Source organism: Tachysurus vachellii, chromosome 6, assembly GCF_030014155.1.
Source record: "Tachysurus vachellii isolate PV-2020 chromosome 6, HZAU_Pvac_v1, whole genome shotgun sequence".
NCBI lineage: Eukaryota > Metazoa > Chordata > Actinopteri > Siluriformes > Bagridae > Tachysurus > Tachysurus vachellii.
In genome coordinates this window covers 25,606,161-25,627,276 of record NC_083465.1, presented here as the reverse complement: position 1 = coordinate 25,627,276, position 21,116 = coordinate 25,606,161, and the positions used below count along the sequence as shown (strand labels likewise).

Here is a 21,116-nt window from a genome sequence, read left to right as displayed (position 1 = left end):
GGCTCCCAACATGGGAGTGTCTTCCATTCCCTCTTTTGTAATGCTTTTAATGACTAGTATAGACACAAGTTTGTTCATTACTAGAGAGTGTAGATCCACTGCAGACATCTGAATCTTCAAGCTTTAAGGTATGATTTACACTACACTGTCAAAGGGATGTAATTAATTAAGAATTGCTGAAAGAAATATTGAGATGGCAGATTATTTCTACTCTTTTTCTCTTCACAGACTTAAAGATGATAATCACCAATGTACAATTTCAAACACTGGTTTGTCTGTATCTAATAATGATCCTCATAAGTCAGACAATGGCTTTTATGCCGTTGTTGTCAAAATCTAAAAAGCATCAGGACATAACTCGTGATGCAATTCTACAGATAACAGCTGATGTCTGCATACAGCAAGCACTCAACAAGGGACGAAATTTTGTTCTGGTGAATAAAACTATTTTTATATATTGTATAAATAATCATTTTAATGACTGTTTAACGATTACAGGTTTTTTTTTTCTTTTTATCTTTCTAAACCCAGAAATGGCCAATGAATGTAAACTCAGTGGCAGAAGCTTGTTCCTTGTCTCAGTCAGCCAAACGTTTTCAAAGGAGCATCAATGTGATAAATCATTACAATGCCTGGGTTGACTTCTGGAAATTTTTTTCACCAAGTTACCATTTTTGCGATGAGAAGTTTTTGGCTGGAAGGGATATTATTACTGCAGGAGTTTTTGCTGTCAAATACAGTGTCAAAAGGCAGAGATATGAAGCTGCCAGAGAGAGGCTTGGTAAAATCTTACACCCTTTGCAGGTATGACACCACATTACTGAAGAATAGCAGAATTGCTAAAAATTGAGGTGTGTGTGTGTATATATATATATATATATATATATATATATATATATATATATATATATATATATATATATATTTGATATAAGTTAGACATTGAACAGCATTTGTGTAATGCTTTATTGGGACATTACTGTAGTTGCTCAGCATTAACAGAATGTGAGGCTTATTGTTTATTTCTTGAAAAAGAAATAACAGCTACATTGAATTTGTAGTAATTGTGTTGTAATTCAGACCCAGCTTCATGTCTTTCATGTAGGATTTCTACAGTCATAGTAACTGGATTGAGATGGGAAAGCGAAAACCTTACTCCAACCTGATTAAACCAAACAACCCAATTAACAACATAGCAGGTAAATAAACACAGTGTACTGTAGATATACGGGTGTCTAAATTTGTTGTTTACCTGTATTTCCTGTTCCCTTAAAAGTAAATGTACTTAGTGTTAGGATCTAGCATAGACTTTTTGACATGTGTTTTGTTTACGTTTTGTGTTCACGTGTCTGCCCCTCCCCTGTCTAATTCCATCCCACCTCAGCATACCTGTCCCTTATGTGTCTAATTGTCTTTGTTATTATTTTGGGTTTGTAGAAGCCAACATTCTCTTTTCCTATTATAAAATAAGATTATAATAGATTAATAGAATAAGATTATTATTATTATTATTATTATTATTATTATTATTATTATTATTATTATTATTCTTCATTCATTCATTCATTTCTACCGCTTGTCCGAACTTCTCGGGTCACGGGGAGCCTGTGCCTATCTCGGGCATCATCAGGCATCAAGGCAGGATACACCCTGGACGGAGTGACAACCCATCGCAGGGCACACACACTCTCATTCACTCACGCAATCACACACTACGGACAATTTTCCAGAGATGCCAATCAACCTACCATGCATGTCTTTGGACCGGGGGCGGAAACCGGAGTACCCGGAGGAAACCCCCGAGGCACGGGGAGAACATGCAAACTCCACCCACACAAGGCAGAGGCGGGAATCGAACCCCCAACCCTGTAGGCGAGCGTGCTAACCACTAAGCCACCGTGCCCCCCTTATTATTATTATTATTATTATTATTATTATTATTAGTAGTAGTAGTAGTAGTAGTAGTAATAGTATATTAATTTTATACAGATGCAGCGGCTCAAAATTGTTCTTTTTCAACGTGTGACTGACGTTAGTCAGGCATTCATCACACGTTTATCACACGGTTATCAGGTGGTTGTCATGAGCCCCCCTCTCTACAGGCAATCAAGGATGTGTGAATATTCTATGTAGCCACCCCCATTTTTAGCTGTTGTAATGCAATTCCAGGGCACAACCAGAAGATGGGGCTTTGCTCACAAACACTTTCTGACCCTGACTTTACAGGTCAGAGACAACATTTTTTTAAGAGCATAGGATCAGTTTTCTCTTTCACCTTTTACCTGTACAGCAGGAAGATAGTAGGAAGGACCTGAAACTTGAATATGGACCTGAATATGTCATTATCACACACTGAAGAGAGACAGACAGACAGATGGATGTTGTATTTGGTGACACTGTGGGTTTTGAACTTATATATATATATTAAACCATGCATCACCAAGCGTAACAACACTGCACTATTAGAGACATCAGTTTTAATAGGAATCCTCAGATTTGCAGGAGGTGAATACCAGAGTTTGCAGATTGACCTACGGTATCTGTCTGTGAGACGTGAGGGTGAGAACACCCCTTTGTTATGCTTACAAGGGGAGCAGAGCTGGGTGTTATCAGCAATGTTCTCACCATCCTCCTTCTACTGTTCTGTCTTCTGGGAGAATGATGTGCCTTGAGAACAACTTTCAGAAAACTTCACCTGGGTGACTGAGAATCTTCACAGACATATTATGCTTAAATTAAAAAAGAATGATGTTGGATCATTTATTACCATCAAGCATTCTTAAAAATTTGATGCGTTTTTACTTACCAAAATGAAAACTAAGACAAATATACTGTATGCCAAGAGCGTGATTTGAACCGAGGACAAGATATTTTCAGGACATGCATCTAGGACCTGTTTAGACTTTAACCCTCTTATTACAGTATGTTGCAGGTCAAATTGACCTACAAGTTTTTAGAAAATTAAACAAATAATGCCTTTTTTCTGCTTAAAACTTCCTCAACATGTAAAATAAAATTGGTGAACATCACATATTTGCAACCCTCCCTACAGTCGTAGGGTTAGAATACTGTAGGGTTAAATGTCATATACTGTAGGACTTTTTTGTTTGCAGCTGTGAGACATATTTAAGTCTCACACTCTCCTATATTGTCTTGACATCATCTATAAGGTGCAAAAATGCAGTTTTGTTATGACTTTTGATTGGAACAACATAACCTGTAACAATTTGTTCACAAACTACAACCTGGGCCAGGAGCTTCTAAAGAGAAAGTCCATGTTTGTCTTCACATACTGTTCAGAACAGCCAGTAACAACAATAATGTCTTACTGCCCCAACAAGGGAAAAACTTTATTCTCATGAGCACTTTGCACAAAAATGCTGAAAGCAGCACATGCGAGAACCAGTCAATATTATATTGCGGTTGGCTGTTGTGTTCATTTTTGGTTTAAAAACAATTCTTAAATAAAAGTTACTTTCATTTGTCTTGATTTTAAGTCACCGGGTCAATTTGACAGACTCGTTTCCCAGCACTGTGACTTTCTACATGTATTGTAGAAAGATGTGGCTCAGCACAATGAATAGTTCCCATCACTACATTGTAGATGTTAAGATCGTTACATCTACATGTTAATGGCCTGGCATTGATACAATAGACAAGCTTGGAATTGCCCCTTGGAATTTGTGTATTGGCTCACAGTGGCTGCACGATGTGTCTCTGTGCCCTGTGAAAGCTAGAATGCTGAATGATTTCTTCAAGAATTGCCGATAATAGTAGAGCATTTCTGAAAGTAGCTGAAACAGTAAGAATAGCTGGAAGTGTCTGATACATTAAAACTATAGCTGAAAACACCTGAGATGAAATACAAGTAGAAATAGTTGTATTTCAAAATAAAGAGTAATTAAATAAGTATTGAAAATGCAGTCACATTGTTTACATTTTTTACATGTTTACATTTTTACATTTAATTTAGAGACATTTCATTGCTTAATGCCAGCAGCTGTTACACTGATCACTGCGCCACTTGGTGGATCAATGCGTCATTGCATCAGACGCGCGTAGGGGGCGTGAATAAGGCAGCTACTTATTAAATACGTCAGAGCGGGGGAACAAGACCATTGTAGCACTCCTGGTGGATGTCTGGCAGAATTACAGTATCAAACAATCGCAGTAGTCAAACAGCAATTCTGAGCTGCTGCATCTATAAATATATATATATATATATATTTATCATTCTGATTTCCTATATAAGCTTATTAAACACTCAGCCCAATGAGGGGAAGTGCCTCACGTGTATTCTGCTCACGTCACGTCACGTGATGTCTCGTGAAAATCAAAAATTAGCACAACCAGGGTTCCCACGCGTTCTGGAAAACCTGGAAATACTGGAAAATTAATGACCAATGTTCCAGTCCTGGAAAACACATGGAAAATGAGAGAAAACATAAATTGTCCTGGAAAAAATCTTGTTGTCCTGGAAAATTATTATTTTTAAATGTTCTTGATCATTTAAAGAACAGTTTACAACTGGTCGAAACAATTAACGTTAGTAACAGAAAGCGATCTGTTCAGGGACGCTATGTTTTGACGTTTTTTTTGTTATGCTGTTTAATCTCGCTGTGACGGATGACGCTGTCTTGTGTTGGCGGTTTCAGGTGCTAGGAATGGTTTAAGTGCTCGAATGTTTTCAGCAAATGGTGACGGGTAAGCAGGTTATATTAACCTTGTTAATCTGAATATCATGTGCAAGCACAGCAAACTAAAGCATGCATGACGGCATTGGCCTGAGAAAGGAGAGGGTATTAATATGTGCGGTCTTTTTATTTTATAAAGGTTGATATTTCATTCACATGACAAATTGTCTTTAAAAGTATAGTTAAGTAATAGCCATAAAGTGTATGTTGTTTTTAAGACTTCTGGAGAGAAGAACATATTACTTTAGGCCGTGAATCTGTGATCCTTGTCTTTTTTTGCTAAATTTGAAATGTCCTGGAAAAGTCCTGGAAAATGATCTCTGAAAAAGAGTGGGAACCCTGACAACATGGACATGTGACAGATCAAAACACACAGCACACTGAAGGGAACTGCCTCACGTGTATTCTGGTCACACTATCAATCCAATGATTCCAAAAGTATTGGCCCCCAGTATTACCATACCTCTATCTATCTGTCTGTCTGTCTGTCTATCTATCTATCTATCTATCATTCAACATTAAGAATTGCATGTACTGTTCTATGCACTATAATAATAAGCAGAATCCCATAATGACTGCAGTATTGACATGAAATGTCCAAACCCTCAGAAGCCACTTTTGTCTAAAAGTATTGGCACCCCACCGGGTATTCTGGTGACGACACTCGACACCACGTGCAGCCCCGCCCCCAAAAAAGCAAAGTCACAAATTTTGCACAACATGGACAAGTCATATATCAAAACACTCAGCCCAATGAGAGGAAGTGCCTCACATGTATTCTGCTCACTTCATGTGACGTCACGTGATTTCACATGAAAATCATAAAATTGCACAACATAGACATGTCATACTGTTTATCAAAACACTCAGCCCAATGAGGGGAACTGTCTCACGTGTATTCTGGTCACGTCACGTGAAGTCACGTGATGTCACATGAAAATCAAAAATTTGCACAACATGGACATCTGACATATCAAAACACTCAGCACAATAAGGGGAACTGCCTCACGAGTATTCTGGTCACAACACGTGATGTCACGTGAAAATCAAAATTTAGCTCAACATGGACATGTCACATATCAAAACGCTCAGCCCAATGAGGGGAAGTACCTCATGTGACGTCACGTGATGTCACTTGAAAATCAAAGATTTGCACAACATGGACATGTGACATCTCAAAACACTCAGCCCAATGTGGGGAACTTCTTCAAGAGTATTCAGATGATGTCACATGCACCACTTGCCTCCAAATGTTTTGGCACCCTAGATTTCTATCAACTTGCCTCCAAAAGTAACAGTGACCCTTATGTCCACTCGCCTCCAAAAAGTACCAGCTTTTGCGAATATTTGCTTTGTCAAAGCCAACATCAAAGTTTGTCGCGACGAACTTTACAAATCTAGTTATGTTGGCTTTTTAGAAGCCAACATTCTGTTTTCTTATTTAATCTTATGTTGGCTTTGTAGAAGCCAATATTCTGTTTTCCTATTTAATTATTATTATTATTATTATTATTATTATTATATTGAAGATGGCGCCGATGTGTGTGGCCTGCCGTCTGCCGCTCCATGTGCTGTTTGTTTGTTTGTTTATTTTAATCTGTTTTATCTGTCAGCCGTTGCGTGCCTTACTGGTTCTGACATATGATAAGGCATTCCTTTTAAATCTGCAAGTTTCTGCAAACACGCTGAAATCAATTACGGAATGGCTCTTATTATACTCCTCCTCCACTACTATCGTCCATGCCTTGATATCTATGCCGCTGGCCATGTTCCTTGCCGGCCTGGAGGCAGAGGTGACGCCGGGGAAAATGGGGTGGCACAGCTGATAAGCTCAGGCTTGCGCTGCTGAGACACAGAGAGCATATCTGCTCAGATGGAGCTTCTGGAGGTCGTGTTGTTCGCCGGCGCTCCCTGGATCCATTAAGGGAGTGGATAATTCCCTTGTTCCGACTGTGATGGTCCCACTCACCGGTATATATTCTCCTGTTTTTTTCTCCACGTTTTTATCGTGGAGGAGTGTGTTTGAAACATCTTCGTCCTCTACCCCGGGCAAAGCAACACGAGGTATCTACCTTAAATTCTCTGTTTTTAAGGATTGCTATCGGTGATTAACAAGACTTTCATTTTAAGTGACTTGTTCTCTACCCGGAACTTGGATTTTTTGTTTCTTTCTGTTCTGTGTTTTAGAACTTGGTGATCCGCTTTTCATAGCGGTAATTTATGGACCACCAAAATCTAATACGAACTTTTTACCGGAGTTTGCTGAGTTCCTGGGTGATGTGACTGAAATATGACAAGCTTCTTATACTCGGAGATTTTATTATATATTTGCTGCATGAATGATCACTTAGCTAAGGGATTAGCCCATTTACTGAACACCTTTGACTTTTCTATCGGGGTTAATGCTCCCACTCATAAGGATGGGCATACACTTGACCTAGTGCTTTTGCATGGACTTAGTATTTCTGATTTAGAAGTCTGTGAAAGTGGGTTTTCCGACCATAAGTCTGTTATGTTTACTGTATCATGTTCTGCTGCTGCACCTATAGTCTCATCTCATGGCCGCCTTTCTCGGCGTATTACTCATACTACCAAAGACTCTTTTTCATAAATTTTTCATGAAGTGATGCCATCTATTGAGAATTTTTCCTGTGATGCTAGCATCGAGGAACTTCTCTCCAGGTTTAATTCCACCTGTTCTAATGTTTTAAATGCTGTGGCTCCTTTAAGGACTTTTCAGTCTAAAACCCGTTCTGAACCCTGGATTGATGACTCTATTCATTCTCTCAGACGTTGTTGTAGAAGAGCAGAACAAAAGTGGAAAAAGGATAGGCTTCATGTTTCTTTTGAGATTTTAAAGGATTCTCTTTTTAAATATCAGAAAACAGTTAAAAAAGCAAAATGTCGACATTTGTCAGATATTATTAACAAGAACATTTCTAGACCTTAGACTCTCTTTAATATTATTAATGCCACTCTCAACCCATCGGCCTGTCTTTTTTCTGGGGATTTTTCTCCATCATGTGAAGAATTTTTAGTATTTCTTGATAGTAAAATTAGGGATCTCCGGCTGGGGATAACCCCCTCATTTGTTAATCCGTCTAATCCCTCCATCGCCTATTTTTTTAGTCAGTTTAAACTAGTCTCACTTCCAGACTTGCTGGAAATAGTTGAACATATTCTTCCTCCTTTTTTATTTAAGCAAGTTTTTATTTATGCTGTATCTTTTGTTCATCATTAATCACAGTTTAGAATCTGGCATTATGCCTGACTGTTTAAAGCATGCAGTGGTTTACCTACTGCTTAGAAAACAGAATCTGGACTCATGTCACGGACGCGGGATAAAAACGGACCCAAACGCAGGACAGCCAAAACAGGATTTATTAACTTAAAAAACCCATGAAACAGGACAAAGAACAAAACCAGACATGAAGACAACAGGGGATTGCGCGCTGCACAAGGCAACGCGGCTCAACTAAATAGTACAAATAATTAATCAGACATGAGGGACAGGTGTGCAGAGGCGGGGAGGAAAAGACAAGGGCGGGGCAGACACGAGCAAGGCACACAGCGGTGCAGCCAGAGGGGCCAAGCAATGTCCACAGCCGAACGGGGGGCCGAGCAATGTCCACAGCCGAACAGGGGGCCGAGCGACGTCCACAGCCGAACAGGGGGGCCGAGCGACGTCCACAGCCGAACAGGGGGGCCGAGCGACGTCCACAGCCGAACAGGGGGGCCGAGCGACGTCCACAGCCGAACAGGAGGGCAGAGCGACGTCCACAGCTGAACAGGAGGGCCGAGCGACGTCCACAGCCGAGTAAGGAGGCCGAGTGCAACCCCCGACGCGCCGCGGCCCGACCCACCTCTCAGAAACCAGGAAGGGGACGGAGGGCGGGGAAAAAAAAAATCCTCCTCCACAGAACAGATAAGTCAACAGAAAATTCCAAAACACGGGCCTGCAACACCCCCCGCAGACAGGAAGTGGGGTGGCGTCCTCCACGGAAACCAGATGTGAAGCGACGCCCCCCACCGGACAGGTGCGGGGCGAGGTCACAGGACACCGAAAAAACAAAACAAAACTCGGGCTGGTGACAGGGCCCACAACCAGGAAGTGAGGCGGCGCCCCCCGCGGAGAAACCGGAAGCGGAGCGTCGTCCCTCACCAGAAAAATGTGGACCGATGTCACCAAAACCGCGAGATCCAGGGAAAAAAAAAATCCAATAAGAAAAAAAAAAATACACCCAATATCGGCCGGTCCAGGCTGTCGCTATCCTGCTGGGTCCTGGTCTTGCGGAATCCTTCTGTCACGGGGTCCGGGACAAAAACGGACCCAAACGCAGGACAGCTAAACGAAAACAGGATTTATTAACTTAAAAAACCCACGAAACAGGACAAAGAACAAAACCAGACATGAAGACAACAGGGGATTCCGCGCTGCACAAGGCAACGTGGCTCAACTAAATAGTACAAATAATTAATCAAAAACAAAAAGGCACATGGCCAAAGTCCGGGCAGAGTCCTGACAACTCATCGGTTTTAACAAACTTTAGGCCCATTTCTAATCTGCCTTTTATCTCAAAGATTCTGGAAAAAAATGTGTTTTCACAGTTACAAAGTTGTTTAGCTGATTATTCGATGTTTGAAACATTTGTCAGGTTTTCGTAAATCCCATTCAACCGAGACTGCCCTTTTGAAGGTTCTTAATGATGTTTTAAAATCATGTGATTCGGGTGATTTTGCAGTCCTTGTGCTGACCTTGTGACAGCTGCTTTTGATACAGTCGATCATGCTGTTCTCATTGAGCGTTTAGAACATTGTGTTGGTTTAAAAGGTATCGCTCTAGATTGGTTTAAATCATATTTTGGTTTATTAACCCAGGTTTATTTGCCTGTCAAACGAAATTCTGTGGGTATTGAGTCTCTTATGGCATGTTTGGCAGATGTAAAGGCTTGGCTTTCCTTAAATTTTTTAATCTTAAATGAAAGGAAAACTGAAATTATAGTTTTTAGTCCATCTGAATTTTCAAATTCCCTGAAACTAGATTTGGGAGGGATGTCTGTGTTCATGGGTAAAAAATCTTGGTTACATTTGTGATGGTGGTTTAAAGTTTGACTGACAAATAAATACAGTCATCAAATCTTGCTTTTTTCAGCTGCGTCTGCTTTCTAAAGCTAAGCCTTTTCTTTTCTTTTATAGATTTTGAAAAAGTAATTCACGTTTTTATTCAATCTAGGCTGGACTACTGTAACACGCTTTATTTTGGGATCAGCCAGTCAGCTTTATCCCACTTGCAGCTTGTCCAAAATGCTGCGGCTCGACTCTTGTGTGGGGTAAAAAAGAGGGAGCATATTACTCCTATTTTACACTCACTACATTGTTTTTTTTAAGAGTGGATTTTAAAAGTTTGCTCCTTGTTTATAAATCTCTGAATGGTTTGGCCCCCCCTTATCTCAGTGAGTTACTGACTGATCAACTCACTAGATCCCTTCGGTCTTCCAACCAGGATCTATTGTTTGCCCCAAAGTCGAAGGCTTAAGTGCAGGGGAGATTGTGCTTTTTGTGTTGCTGCCCCCAAGCTCTGGAACGCCTTGCCACTGTCCATTAGACAAGCCTCTTCTCTTTATATTTTTAAGTCCAGGCTAAAGACATTTTTATTTTCAAAAGCGTATGGCTGATGGGATATTTCATTCATTCATTCATTTTCTACCACTTATTCGAACTTCTTGGGTCACTGTGCCTATCTCAGGCGTCATCAGGCATCAAGGCAGGATACACCCTGGATGAAGTGCCAACTCATCGCAGGGCACATACACACTCGCATTCACTCACACAATCACACACTACGGACAATTTTCCAGAGATGCCAATCAACCTACCATGCATATCTTTGGACCAGGGAAGGAAACCGGAGTACCCGGAGGAAACCCCCGAGGCACGGGGAGAACATACAAACTCCATACACGGAGGCGGAGGCGGGAATCGAACCCCCAACCCTGGAGGTGTGAAGCAAACGTAGGTCGACGGAAGTCTAATTAATTGTGCTATATAAATAAATAGTCATTGTTATTATTATTATTATTATTATTATTATTATTATTATTATGTTGGCTTTGTAGACGCCAACATTCTGTTTTCCTATTTAAGCTTATTATGTTGGCTTTGTATGTGTTATTATTATTATGTTGGCTTTATAAAAGCCAATATAAGCCAACATTCTGTTTTCCTATTTAAGCTTATTATTATGTTGGCTTTGTAGAAGCAAACATTGTTTTCCTATTTAAGCTTATTATTATTATTATTATTTGTATGTATTATTATTACATGACATCACGTCACATGATGTCACGTGAAAATCAAAAATTAGCACAACATGGACATGTGACATATCAAAACACTCAGCACTATGAGGGGAACTGCCTCACGTGTATTCTGGTCACGTCCCATGACGTCACGTATTGTCAAGTGAAAATCAAAAATTAGCACAACATGGTCATGTGACATATCAAAACACAGCACAATGAGGGGAACTTCCTCAAGAGTATTTGGATGACGTCACATGCTCATCTCCACTTACCTCCAAATGTTTTGGCACCCTAGCTTTCTGTCCACTTGCCTCCAAAAGTAACACTGTCCCTTATGTCCACACGCCTTCAAAAAGCCTTTGTGAATACTTGCCTTGTCAAAGCCAGCATCAAAGTTTGTCACTACGAACTTTACAAATCTAGTTATTATTATTTTTCTTAGCAGACTTTTTATAAATTGCTACTCCTAGTAGAGCTTTCGAGCCACATGCACCAAATTCGGATATGTCGTATATGAACGGATATGAACCTTTGTTTGTTGCTAAGAATTCCATGTACTGTTCTATGCAGTATAATAAGTAGAATCCCGTAATGACTGCAGTATGGACATGAAATGTCCAAACCCTCAGTAGCCACTTTTCTCCAAATGTATTGGCACCCCACCGGGTATTCTGGTGATTGCACTCAACCTCACGTGCAGCCCCACCCCCAAAATAAGCAAAATAAAATATTAGCGCAACAAGGAGATGTCATATATCAAAACACTCAGCCCATTGAAGAGATGCCTCACATGTTTTCTGCTCACATCACGTGACGTCACGTATTGTAAATTTTATGTATTATAGAAGTAAAATATTATAAATTCTTTGAACACATGAGATATACCAGAGCATCACCTAAAACAAAGACAAACATAAGAGAGGTAGTTTATGGCAAATCTTCTCTGCCCTCTGAAACAGGATTTGTTCCAAATGTTTGAGATATTGCCTGGCTGGTAGTAGCAGTAGTAGCAGGAATTACATTTTAATACAATTTCCTGATACCAAGTTTTCAAATCAATATTTGGTGTAACTACCCTTTGGCCTCAAACCAGCGTCTTGCATATGCACACATCTTGTGTCTGATTTTGCAGGATCAGAGTGAGGTGTATGATTTACCAATTATATCAAGCAGGTGCTAATGATCATTAATTTCATATCTAGGTTGAAACCTAGTCATTTAAAAAGAAAGCTTTGTTGAAGTCTTAGATCTGGGTGATGAACAGTAAAACACAAGACTGGGGAAGTTATACTGCATCAGCAAGGTCTCTTCCGGGCAAAGATTTCAAAGCAGATGGGTTTCAAGATGTGCTGTTCAAGCTCTTTTGAATAAGTGCAAAAAACAGGCAATACTGAGGACTGAAGAACCAGTGATTAACCAAGGAAACTTAACTTCCATTTGACACAGAAGAAAGAACTGGTGGAAACAAGTGAAACACATGTACGACCATCTACTATCTTCATTAAAAAATTACAGCCAAAAACCCATACCTCCAATATGGAAACAGGCTAAGAGACTCATATATGCATAAAAACATAAAAACTTGGGTGCAGAAAAATGGCAACAAGTGCTCTGGACTGATGACTGTGGTTAAATCTTCAAGATGTTTGGAACAAACTACCTGCCAAATTTCTTCTAAAACTGTGTGCAAGTGTATCTATAAAGTGCAGGCAAAGGGTTCTCATACCAAATATTGACTTGCATTGAACTTCTCTTCTATATACTGTATACTGAAAATTGTGTTCAGTGTATCCATGACAAAACGTGTATCTTGTATACTGACACCATATGTGGAAATAAATTGTGCACCATGGACGATGCAATCACAAAAAGAATACATAGCAGCACATGTTTTAGAGGAAATGACACAGATAAATTTGAAGTCATGCAACCTAAGTTTCTAGGTTTCTTATCTTTTTGCCAGATTCAGAAACATGCAGAAAATGTAGAAGCAGAGTCTGCAGAGGCAACATCCTGGAAGATGTCATCAAAAAGCAGAAACTAACATCATCATACTTTGGCTGGTCCAAACCAAGAGGTAATGCCTCGAAGACTTTAAGCATAAAAATAAAGTCAGAAGTATTTAGTAGGAGATGAACATAAAAAAAAAAATATCTGATAAATATTTTTTTATATTTTCCAGTTTTACTTATTTAATTGAATCTGTTAAATTTTGAACTGCAATATTAATAAAGCAATTTAGATTTTGTTTACTCTGACATACAAGTTAAATATGTTGTTATCTTCAAATTTCTGTTTTACCTCAAGGAAAATGCAGTCATGGGGGATTTTTTGATAGATCAAGTTGGTATCAAGGTGGCATAAATAAGGATAGTGAAAGCTCCAGCCATGGTTATCTGCATTATGAGGCAGCATCGGTAGCTACTGCTGCTACCAGAGAACTACTGCAGGATATAAGAGCAGCAATTGGGGATTCTGACTTTTTTAGGTATAAAAACAAGTTTATAACTGTATAAATATGTTGAGTAATAATAGAAATAAAAGCACAGACAAATGCATGCTACTATGTACTTTATCAGCAAATGCAGGAATATCTGCTCAGTAGTACATTTGTGTGTGACACTGCTCTTAAATGTCACCCCACAGACTGATGGGATTCAGCCAGACTTCAGTACTGTGTTTTGTTATTGATACCACTGGCAGCATGTCTCGTGACATTGATGAGATCAAGAGATATACTTCAGCTCTCATTGACAGTAAAGTAGGCACAGCTGTTCAACCTTCAGAATACATCCTCGTGCCATTTAATGACCCTGGTAAGTCTGATTTCTAGATTGTTTTTAAAATATGAATTTTAAAAAGAAACTATTTTACTACTTTATGATGTATGTGATTACATGCATAATAAACACAAATGGATTCAATGCTATATGTGTACTATGAAACTATTCAATTCATTTCCATTTCATTTGTATAAAACTTTTAACAAAGGATACTGTGTCAAAGCAGCTTTACAGATTATACGAAACAAACAAAAAGTTAAGATTTAATATTAGACTAATATTTAAATTTATTTGTATTCATCACTAATGAGCAACCCTGAGGAAAACATGGCAATGAAAAAGAGATAGTATGAGGACGAATCCTTGAGAGGAATCAGACACAAAAGGGAGCCCATCTTCATTTGACACTGGAGGGCATGATTATAAACCATTATAAACACTAGAAAGGGTGAATTATCAAAAACAACAGTTTATCTTTTTAGCATGATTATAAATAAAAATGTCCTTTCTACAATTATATAAAGTCATTTGGAGTTGTATAACCAGGAGCTTCTGAGCAACTCGTAAATTATCTTAACATCTGAGTTCATTGTAGATTTAACACTAACTCCTCCATGTCAGAGCCTTAAAATGTATGATGGGTTGTTATATGTTAGGTTGCTATATGTTCATTGTTGTCAGATCAAATGTTCTGGAGCACAAAGTAATTGGATGTACTATGCTTATGCCTGGCTAAAGAGCTATATCTTTAATCAGCATTTAAACTTAAATTTAGAGTGTGTCTGGACAGGGATTTATTTCTAAGCAAGCCTGAGATCATGGTAAAAAAAGGAATCCTCCCAGATATGATAGAATTCACATAAGGCAGAGAGAACAGGGATCATTAGTTGTTTTTTTTAATACCAAATTAAGGGGGAGTATATTATGTGCAAAGAGCAAGCAGGCATTCTATCAAGACTAGCTATGGACATGCACAAATGTCTGTGTGGGTACTTTTTTATTTTTATTTTATTTTGAGGATGACTGAACTCTCCATGCCCATAAACCCTCCAAATTTGCACCATTATTTAAAAGAAAAGCTATTGACAAATTTTTTGATGAAAGAAATAGGATTTTATCCTTGACTTAAAGACTGAGACTGGGCCTGTGTCTAGAACAAAAAATGGAAGATTGTTCCATAACAAAGATATGATAACTTAACTGAAAGATAGAAAAGAAGATCAAGTGGTGGAATTTGAAAAAATTAGAATGTTGTGAGGAATTCAGACAGAAGCTGAGACAGGCTTTGGGTAGTCAGGAAGAGGCTAGCTGAAACGAACTGAGACATAGATAGGTCTGAAGAAAATAGACTACTATGGATTACAAGAAATTGCAGTGCCTAGTGAAAAGGGATGTGGCCAAAGCCATACAGAATGCATACGATGAGTTGTATGTCAGGTTAGACAAGAGGGACTTAGTACACATTAGCGAGACAGAGATAGAGATTGGAAGGATGTGCAACAGATAAGTTTGATTAACACTAGAAATGGAAAGATATTAACAGGTGAAGAGATTGTGCTGAGAAGATTGAAGGAGTATTTAGAGCTGATGAATGAGGAAAATGAGAGGTAAAGAAGGAGGGAAGAGGTGAACATTGTAGAGTAGGAAATAGCAAAGATTAGAAAGGATGAGGTGAGGAAGGCTCTGAGGTGAATCATGAGTGGAAAGGCTGTTGGTCCTGAAGACATACCTGTGGAAGTGTCTAGTAGAGACAGCTGTGTAGTTTCTATCAAGATTGTTCAACAGAAATTTAGAAAGTGAGAAGATGCCTGAGGAATGGAGGAGAAGTGTTTTAGTGCCGATCTTTAAGAACAAGGGTGATGTGCAGAGTTGTAGCAATGACAGAGGTATAAAGTTGATGAGTCACACAGTAAAGCTATGGGAAAGAGTAGTGGGAGCTAGGCTAAGTACAGAAGCTGTATGGTCTAGTCTTTATCAGCAATCAGGTCTGTGTGAACTCAGAGTTTACGATGACCCATTAGATCCTCAGGAGCTCTCAGCTGCACTATTATAAACTGTTGTAGAAAGGACATTATTTACATTTACACTATTTACTGTAGAGTGTCACCCAAATCAGTATGACATTCCCTTCTGAGTCTGTTTCCTCTCAAGGTTTCTTCCTCTTATCATCTGAGGGAGTTTTTCCTTTGCCACCGTCGCCTTTGGCATGCTCATTAGGGGTAGATATATAGTATCCCAAATTTTAAGATAATCTTTAAATTAATTTTAAACTTTAATTGTATATATTCAATTATTTATTTTTATCCTTTCTTCTTCTTCTTCTTCTTCTTCTTCTTCTTCTTCTTCTATATTTTTTTCATTTTCAATTCCATACATCTGTAAAGCTGCTTTGAGACAATGGGAAATTGTTAAAAGCGCTATACAATAAATTGAAGTGAATTGAATTGAATTGAAAATGACTATAATCTGTGCTTATATAAAACAGAATCTATAATCTGTTATCTGTGCTTCATAGATGCTGCTTTTTATCTAAGCAGGGCCAAAATCATTAAGCATAACGTTATAAAATGGATTGATTGAACAAAAAAATTGTTGCCCATTCTTTCAGATTATGGCCCACTAACAAGAACAACTGATCCTAATGTGTTTAAAAGAGAACTTAATGCACTTAAAGCTCATGATGGAGGAGATAACCCTGAAATGTGTCTTTCAGGTCTCAAGGTATTTTCCTAAAGTATTGCTTTTTGAATATCCTGAAATATAAACCAACTTATTAATCTCATTAATGATTTCTTGATTTCATGTACAAAGTCATATATTTGTGTGAAAAAAATGTATTTCTGTTTCTAAAAAATGTATTCAAAAAGATGTCAAGGGGGCTAAATAGCATTAAGTGCTTCCTTAAATTCATTTGTCATGATTTTTTTTTTTATATTTTATATAAATGACTATATAATTATATATTTTTAAAAATGTCTCTGTCATTTGGAAATTCCTGACAGAAATTACAAGCATGCATATTACTATCAGTGTTTCCTTTCCATTCTAGCTTGCCCTCACTGGATCTCCACCACAGACTCAGATTTTTGTTTTCACTGATGCTGATGCAAAAGATAAATGGTTGACAAGCAACGTGAAAGCACTGATTGATAACACAAAGTCTGTTGTGAGTAAATGCAAATCTTATTTTTTCTGTTCTGTTTTTTCTAAGTTTGCTTTGGCCCATTTCCTAAAATAGACTTAAAGTTCTCAAAACAGTAAATGCAAGTATCCCAGGCATTTATACTGTGAGTAAATCTTTGTTTTACCTACAGAAGAAAGAAACTGTTTAAACCATTAACTCATTTTTCTTAAAAAAAATTAAATTAATCATAGTTAATCAAAACAAAAAGACACTTGAAGGATGAGAACAGGTTGTGGTCAGGAAAAAGAACAAATGGGAATGCTGAAGAAATCTTGCAGGTAAACATATGGAATGTATGCATCGCAACAAAGAAAACACAAACATGGGTTTAATAATGTGAACTGGGAATACTAATTAGTTTGCAGTACTTCACAGTGTTAAGAGACTATAATATATACAGACACACGACAATTATTGATACGGTTAATTAAAACATTTCAAATTTTTGAAATTATGCTGATCATTAATTCTGTCTTAATTTAATTCTAATTAATGATGAGATCATCCTGGAAAAGCACTTAACAATTATGTTTTCTTTCTTTCCCAATCTGAAGGTGAACTTTATTCTAACACCACTGCCTAGACGTCGCCGCAAGCGAGAATCCACTCAGTTGAACCAGGTCTACTATGACCTGGCTCAGGTTTCTGGAGGTCAGGCTATAGAAGTAACCAAAGAAACACTAAGCCAGGCCACTAGCATTATTGCAGATATCTCCAGCTCTACGCTGGTAATTACAGATTAACTTTAAACGGTATACAGTAGCTTGCTGCTGCAGTAAAAATATTGTAAAGCAACTTTAGTGCTGGAGTTAAAACGATATAATACTTTAAAAAAATTGTAGAAAACATCATATTTCATAGCTCATACTAGCACTGAGTAATATTAGCAATGAGTAACAATCACATTTCTGCTTCTTCAGGTCACACTATTCCAGGCTGTTAGAAACACAGTAGATACTGAAAACTTTTCAGTCTTTGTGGATTCCTCTGTGCAAAACTTGACAATTTACATCACAGGCAACTCTCCAGATTACACCATCACTAGTCCCTCAGGTGTGTAGATTGTAAAAGAAAAAAAAATTCCAATAACCCTTATTTTGAGAAACGGCAAAATAACATCAAGTTAATGCAATGCTAAGCTAAATATTCATAACGTGCTATTATCTAACCCAGGAGTCTCACAGAGCAGCACTGAACTAAGTGGGATGTTGGGGCTTATTCAGAGAGTCGGTAACTTCCATACAGTGCGACCAAATATTGCAGAGCAGGTTGGATTGTGGCTCTTCAGTATTAAATCCACACAGATGTACACCATCAAAGTTGTTGGTAAAATCTTTGTAACTCTCTTCTGATTAGCTGTGAATTAATAAATGACAGAAATGAAAGATGTGGTTCAGTGAGTAAATAGATCTGTCTGTCTGTCTGTCTGTCTTTCTCTCTGTCTGTTTTTAATATTCAGGTCAAAGTGCTGTTGACTTCATGTTTGACTTTGTAGAACTTTCCCAAGGGCTTCATCCAAGCTATTCTGTATTAAACAGCCGGCCTGCAAGTAAGTCAATAACTCTGCATGACAGATAATTAGTTTGTAGTAAACTCTTTATATTTTAGCTTAAAATTTCTACTCTATTTTACACTTAAATTTAGATGGCTATGTCACCCTGTTGGTGTCCATGGTCGGCGGGGATAGTGTGAGTCTTACAGAGGTGTCTCTGGTCAAAGCCTCAAGTTCAATCTCTATAAATGGGTCACTAGAAGAGGTAGCTAGTGGCCAGTACTTAGTGACCTTCAACAGCATCCCGGCACGAGAGTTTACTGTCCGTGTGTTTGGACAGATCAGTGTCTCTAGGTATTCAGCTAACACCTTTCAGAGACAGTCACCAACTCAGTTCCAAGCATCAACTGTGACCATTACAGTAAGTCTGAATACTTTAATCCTACTTTATATAATCCAGTTGAAGCAAATACAATTTTTTTTAGAATGGATAATCTTTTTCTTGATACCCTAATAAAAGGGACTATTATATTATATTATATTGTTTGATTGCACTCATTACTATTGTATGAAGTATTTACATATTTTAAATACTTATTGCACTTTTCATAAGAAATGAATTTCATGGTTCAGAATATTTATTGCTCATGAAAAGATGATTGTAATGGCATTAAAAGCATTCAATTTTGAGTTACAGTTTGCTTTCTTTCATTATTACTCTCAGACGCAACCTGTTGGAACAATGGAACCAGGAAAACAATTCACTCTCCCTTTCACTCTTGCAACCAATGGCAATGTTGGAAGCTTTAATATTAGAGTTAGCAATGATCACAATTTTGAAACTCAGTTTAACACATCCATAACTCTTGAGAGTGGAGTCAGAGTGCATGACTCAGTAACTCTGACAGTACCTGAAAATACTCCCTCTGGAAGTGATGTCACTGTGACAATTGAAGCTGAAGCAGTTGATGGAAGTGACTCCAACTACGCTGTGCTACGTATCGCTATCATTGCACCGGTAATTACTAAAAATACATTAAATATTCCAGGACATTGTCAAAGGAGTTATTATATTCTATATTCTGTTGTTGAAGAGAAGCACATTTAGGTTGAGTTTAGGTTAAGTTGGCAGGTCATACCATTATACCTCAATACAACCACTACTATGATATTTATTTCATGTCTTTGTGGACATCTATTAAAACCTGCTGAACAGCTAAAAAAAAAAAAGGAAATTTAATAGATTAAAAGCTTGTTTCACCTGAATTTGTGTTTGGGATACATGCCACAGGGAAATGTATCCCAAATAAAAATATTCTATTTGGATGAAATATTTTAATTTTCTAAGTATAAACAAGAAAAAAATGGCAAAATGTCTAAACTGAAACTAATGCTGAACTGTTTTCTCCTCCTTAAAGATAACAGATTTTACTCCGCCCTTGTGTGAGGCAGTCAGTGTAAATGCTAACTGCTCAGGCAACTGCAGCCTCTCCTCATGGTACCTCACTGCTAATGTGACTGATGGAAATGGGTCACAAATTCAGAGTGTGAGAATCCTTAAGGGAAACGGCAACCTCACCACTACCACTGTGTTCAGTGACACAGGCGTGAACGTCACTATGGTCATCTACAATGCCTCTTGCTGTTCACAGGACCTGGAACTGGTTGCTGTGGATGAAGCAGGAAATGTTGCTTCCTGTTTTAATTTTGTAAGAGCTACAGAACTAAGCACCAGCACTGCACCCCCTGTAACAGCAACATCCATGTCTCGTCTCATCCACCAACCGATACTAATAGTGCTGAATGTTGTTTGATTTTGCCAGTCCTTCTTTTTCTCAATGTTGGAGTATCAGTTTATCAATTCATGCAGCTCTAAGTAAACAAAGAAAAAAAAATGCCCAACAGATTTAAACTGAGTCTATACTCTGAATGTATTACTCTTTGATTTGACAGCCTATTATCTTTAAATTTCAGTGCACAAACCATTTGTGCTAATCCTATTATTACATCTGAAATCTGTGATATTGAATTTTTATAGCATCAGTTACTATTTTTCACTTTCTTTTTGTTCTTAAGTATTTGGTATTGTTATTCACATCCAAAGAAAAACCTGTTTCCTGAGTCTTTTGTGAGTACAGAGAAAATACAGGATTATTGCTATAACATGCAAACATGGTTATAATGTTTATAAAGTTCTGGTATAGCTCTGGTATTTCTTGCATGCATTGAATAATTCTATTTTATTGCCAAAATGTAAATGCATTTATCTTTTAATAAGATGAATTATAAAGGGATGTACAGATAATGACATGGGGATGTGACATAGTGAAACTATGTGCTTCCAGGAGAAACACAAACATATCCCATACATTATCATATCAGTAATAAATACATCCAAACCTATGTATAAGCAGAGTTTTATTTTCTGCATAATTTTATTGGTATAGAGAAATTCTGCATAAATCTAGCTTTAAGAATTTCTATGTGGATTAAAAATCCTTACATTTACTGTAACAAATTAATGATGTAGTATAATTTACTGCTTCAAACCAATTGACAAACTAGCTAATACAAACTTACAAAAAATGTTACAACCAGACATTCAGATATCCATTTCTTCAGGAAAAACAACCAAGTGCTAGAACCGAAGTGTGATGTTTG

General features: G+C 37.9%; 1 protein-coding gene across 1 annotated transcript; it reads left to right on the top strand.

Moving 5' to 3' along the window:
• The first annotated feature begins 7 nt into the window (after positions 1–7).
• LOC132847638 (von Willebrand factor A domain-containing protein 7-like) lies at positions 8–20,854 on the top strand. The gene is made up of 16 exons (XM_060873114.1): positions 8–128; positions 229–434; positions 532–804; positions 1,106–1,199; positions 12,960–13,073; positions 13,304–13,484; positions 13,643–13,812; positions 16,388–16,500; positions 16,829–16,945; positions 17,518–17,691; positions 17,884–18,016; positions 18,137–18,289; positions 18,423–18,512; positions 18,608–18,876; positions 19,180–19,473; positions 19,874–20,854. The coding sequence occupies exons 2-16, from the start codon at positions 237–239 to the stop codon at positions 20,267–20,269; spliced, it is 2,769 nt and encodes a 922-aa protein (XP_060729097.1). The 5' UTR covers positions 8–128; positions 229–236; the 3' UTR covers positions 20,270–20,854.
• The last annotated feature ends 262 nt before the right edge of the window (positions 20,855–21,116 follow it).

Bases quoted from the DNA above. Each gene is read 5' to 3' on its own strand.
- LOC132847638 (XM_060873114.1), top strand. From the start codon at position 237: ATGATAATCACCAATGTACAATTTCAAACACTGGTTTGTCTGTATCTA. The intron at 435-531 runs GTGAATAAAACT...TTCTAAACCCAG, and splicing joins AGGGACGAAATTTTGTTCTG to AAATGGCCAATGAATGTAAA. The intron at 18,017-18,136 runs GTGTGTAGATTG...TATCTAACCCAG, and splicing joins CACCATCACTAGTCCCTCAG to GAGTCTCACAGAGCAGCACT.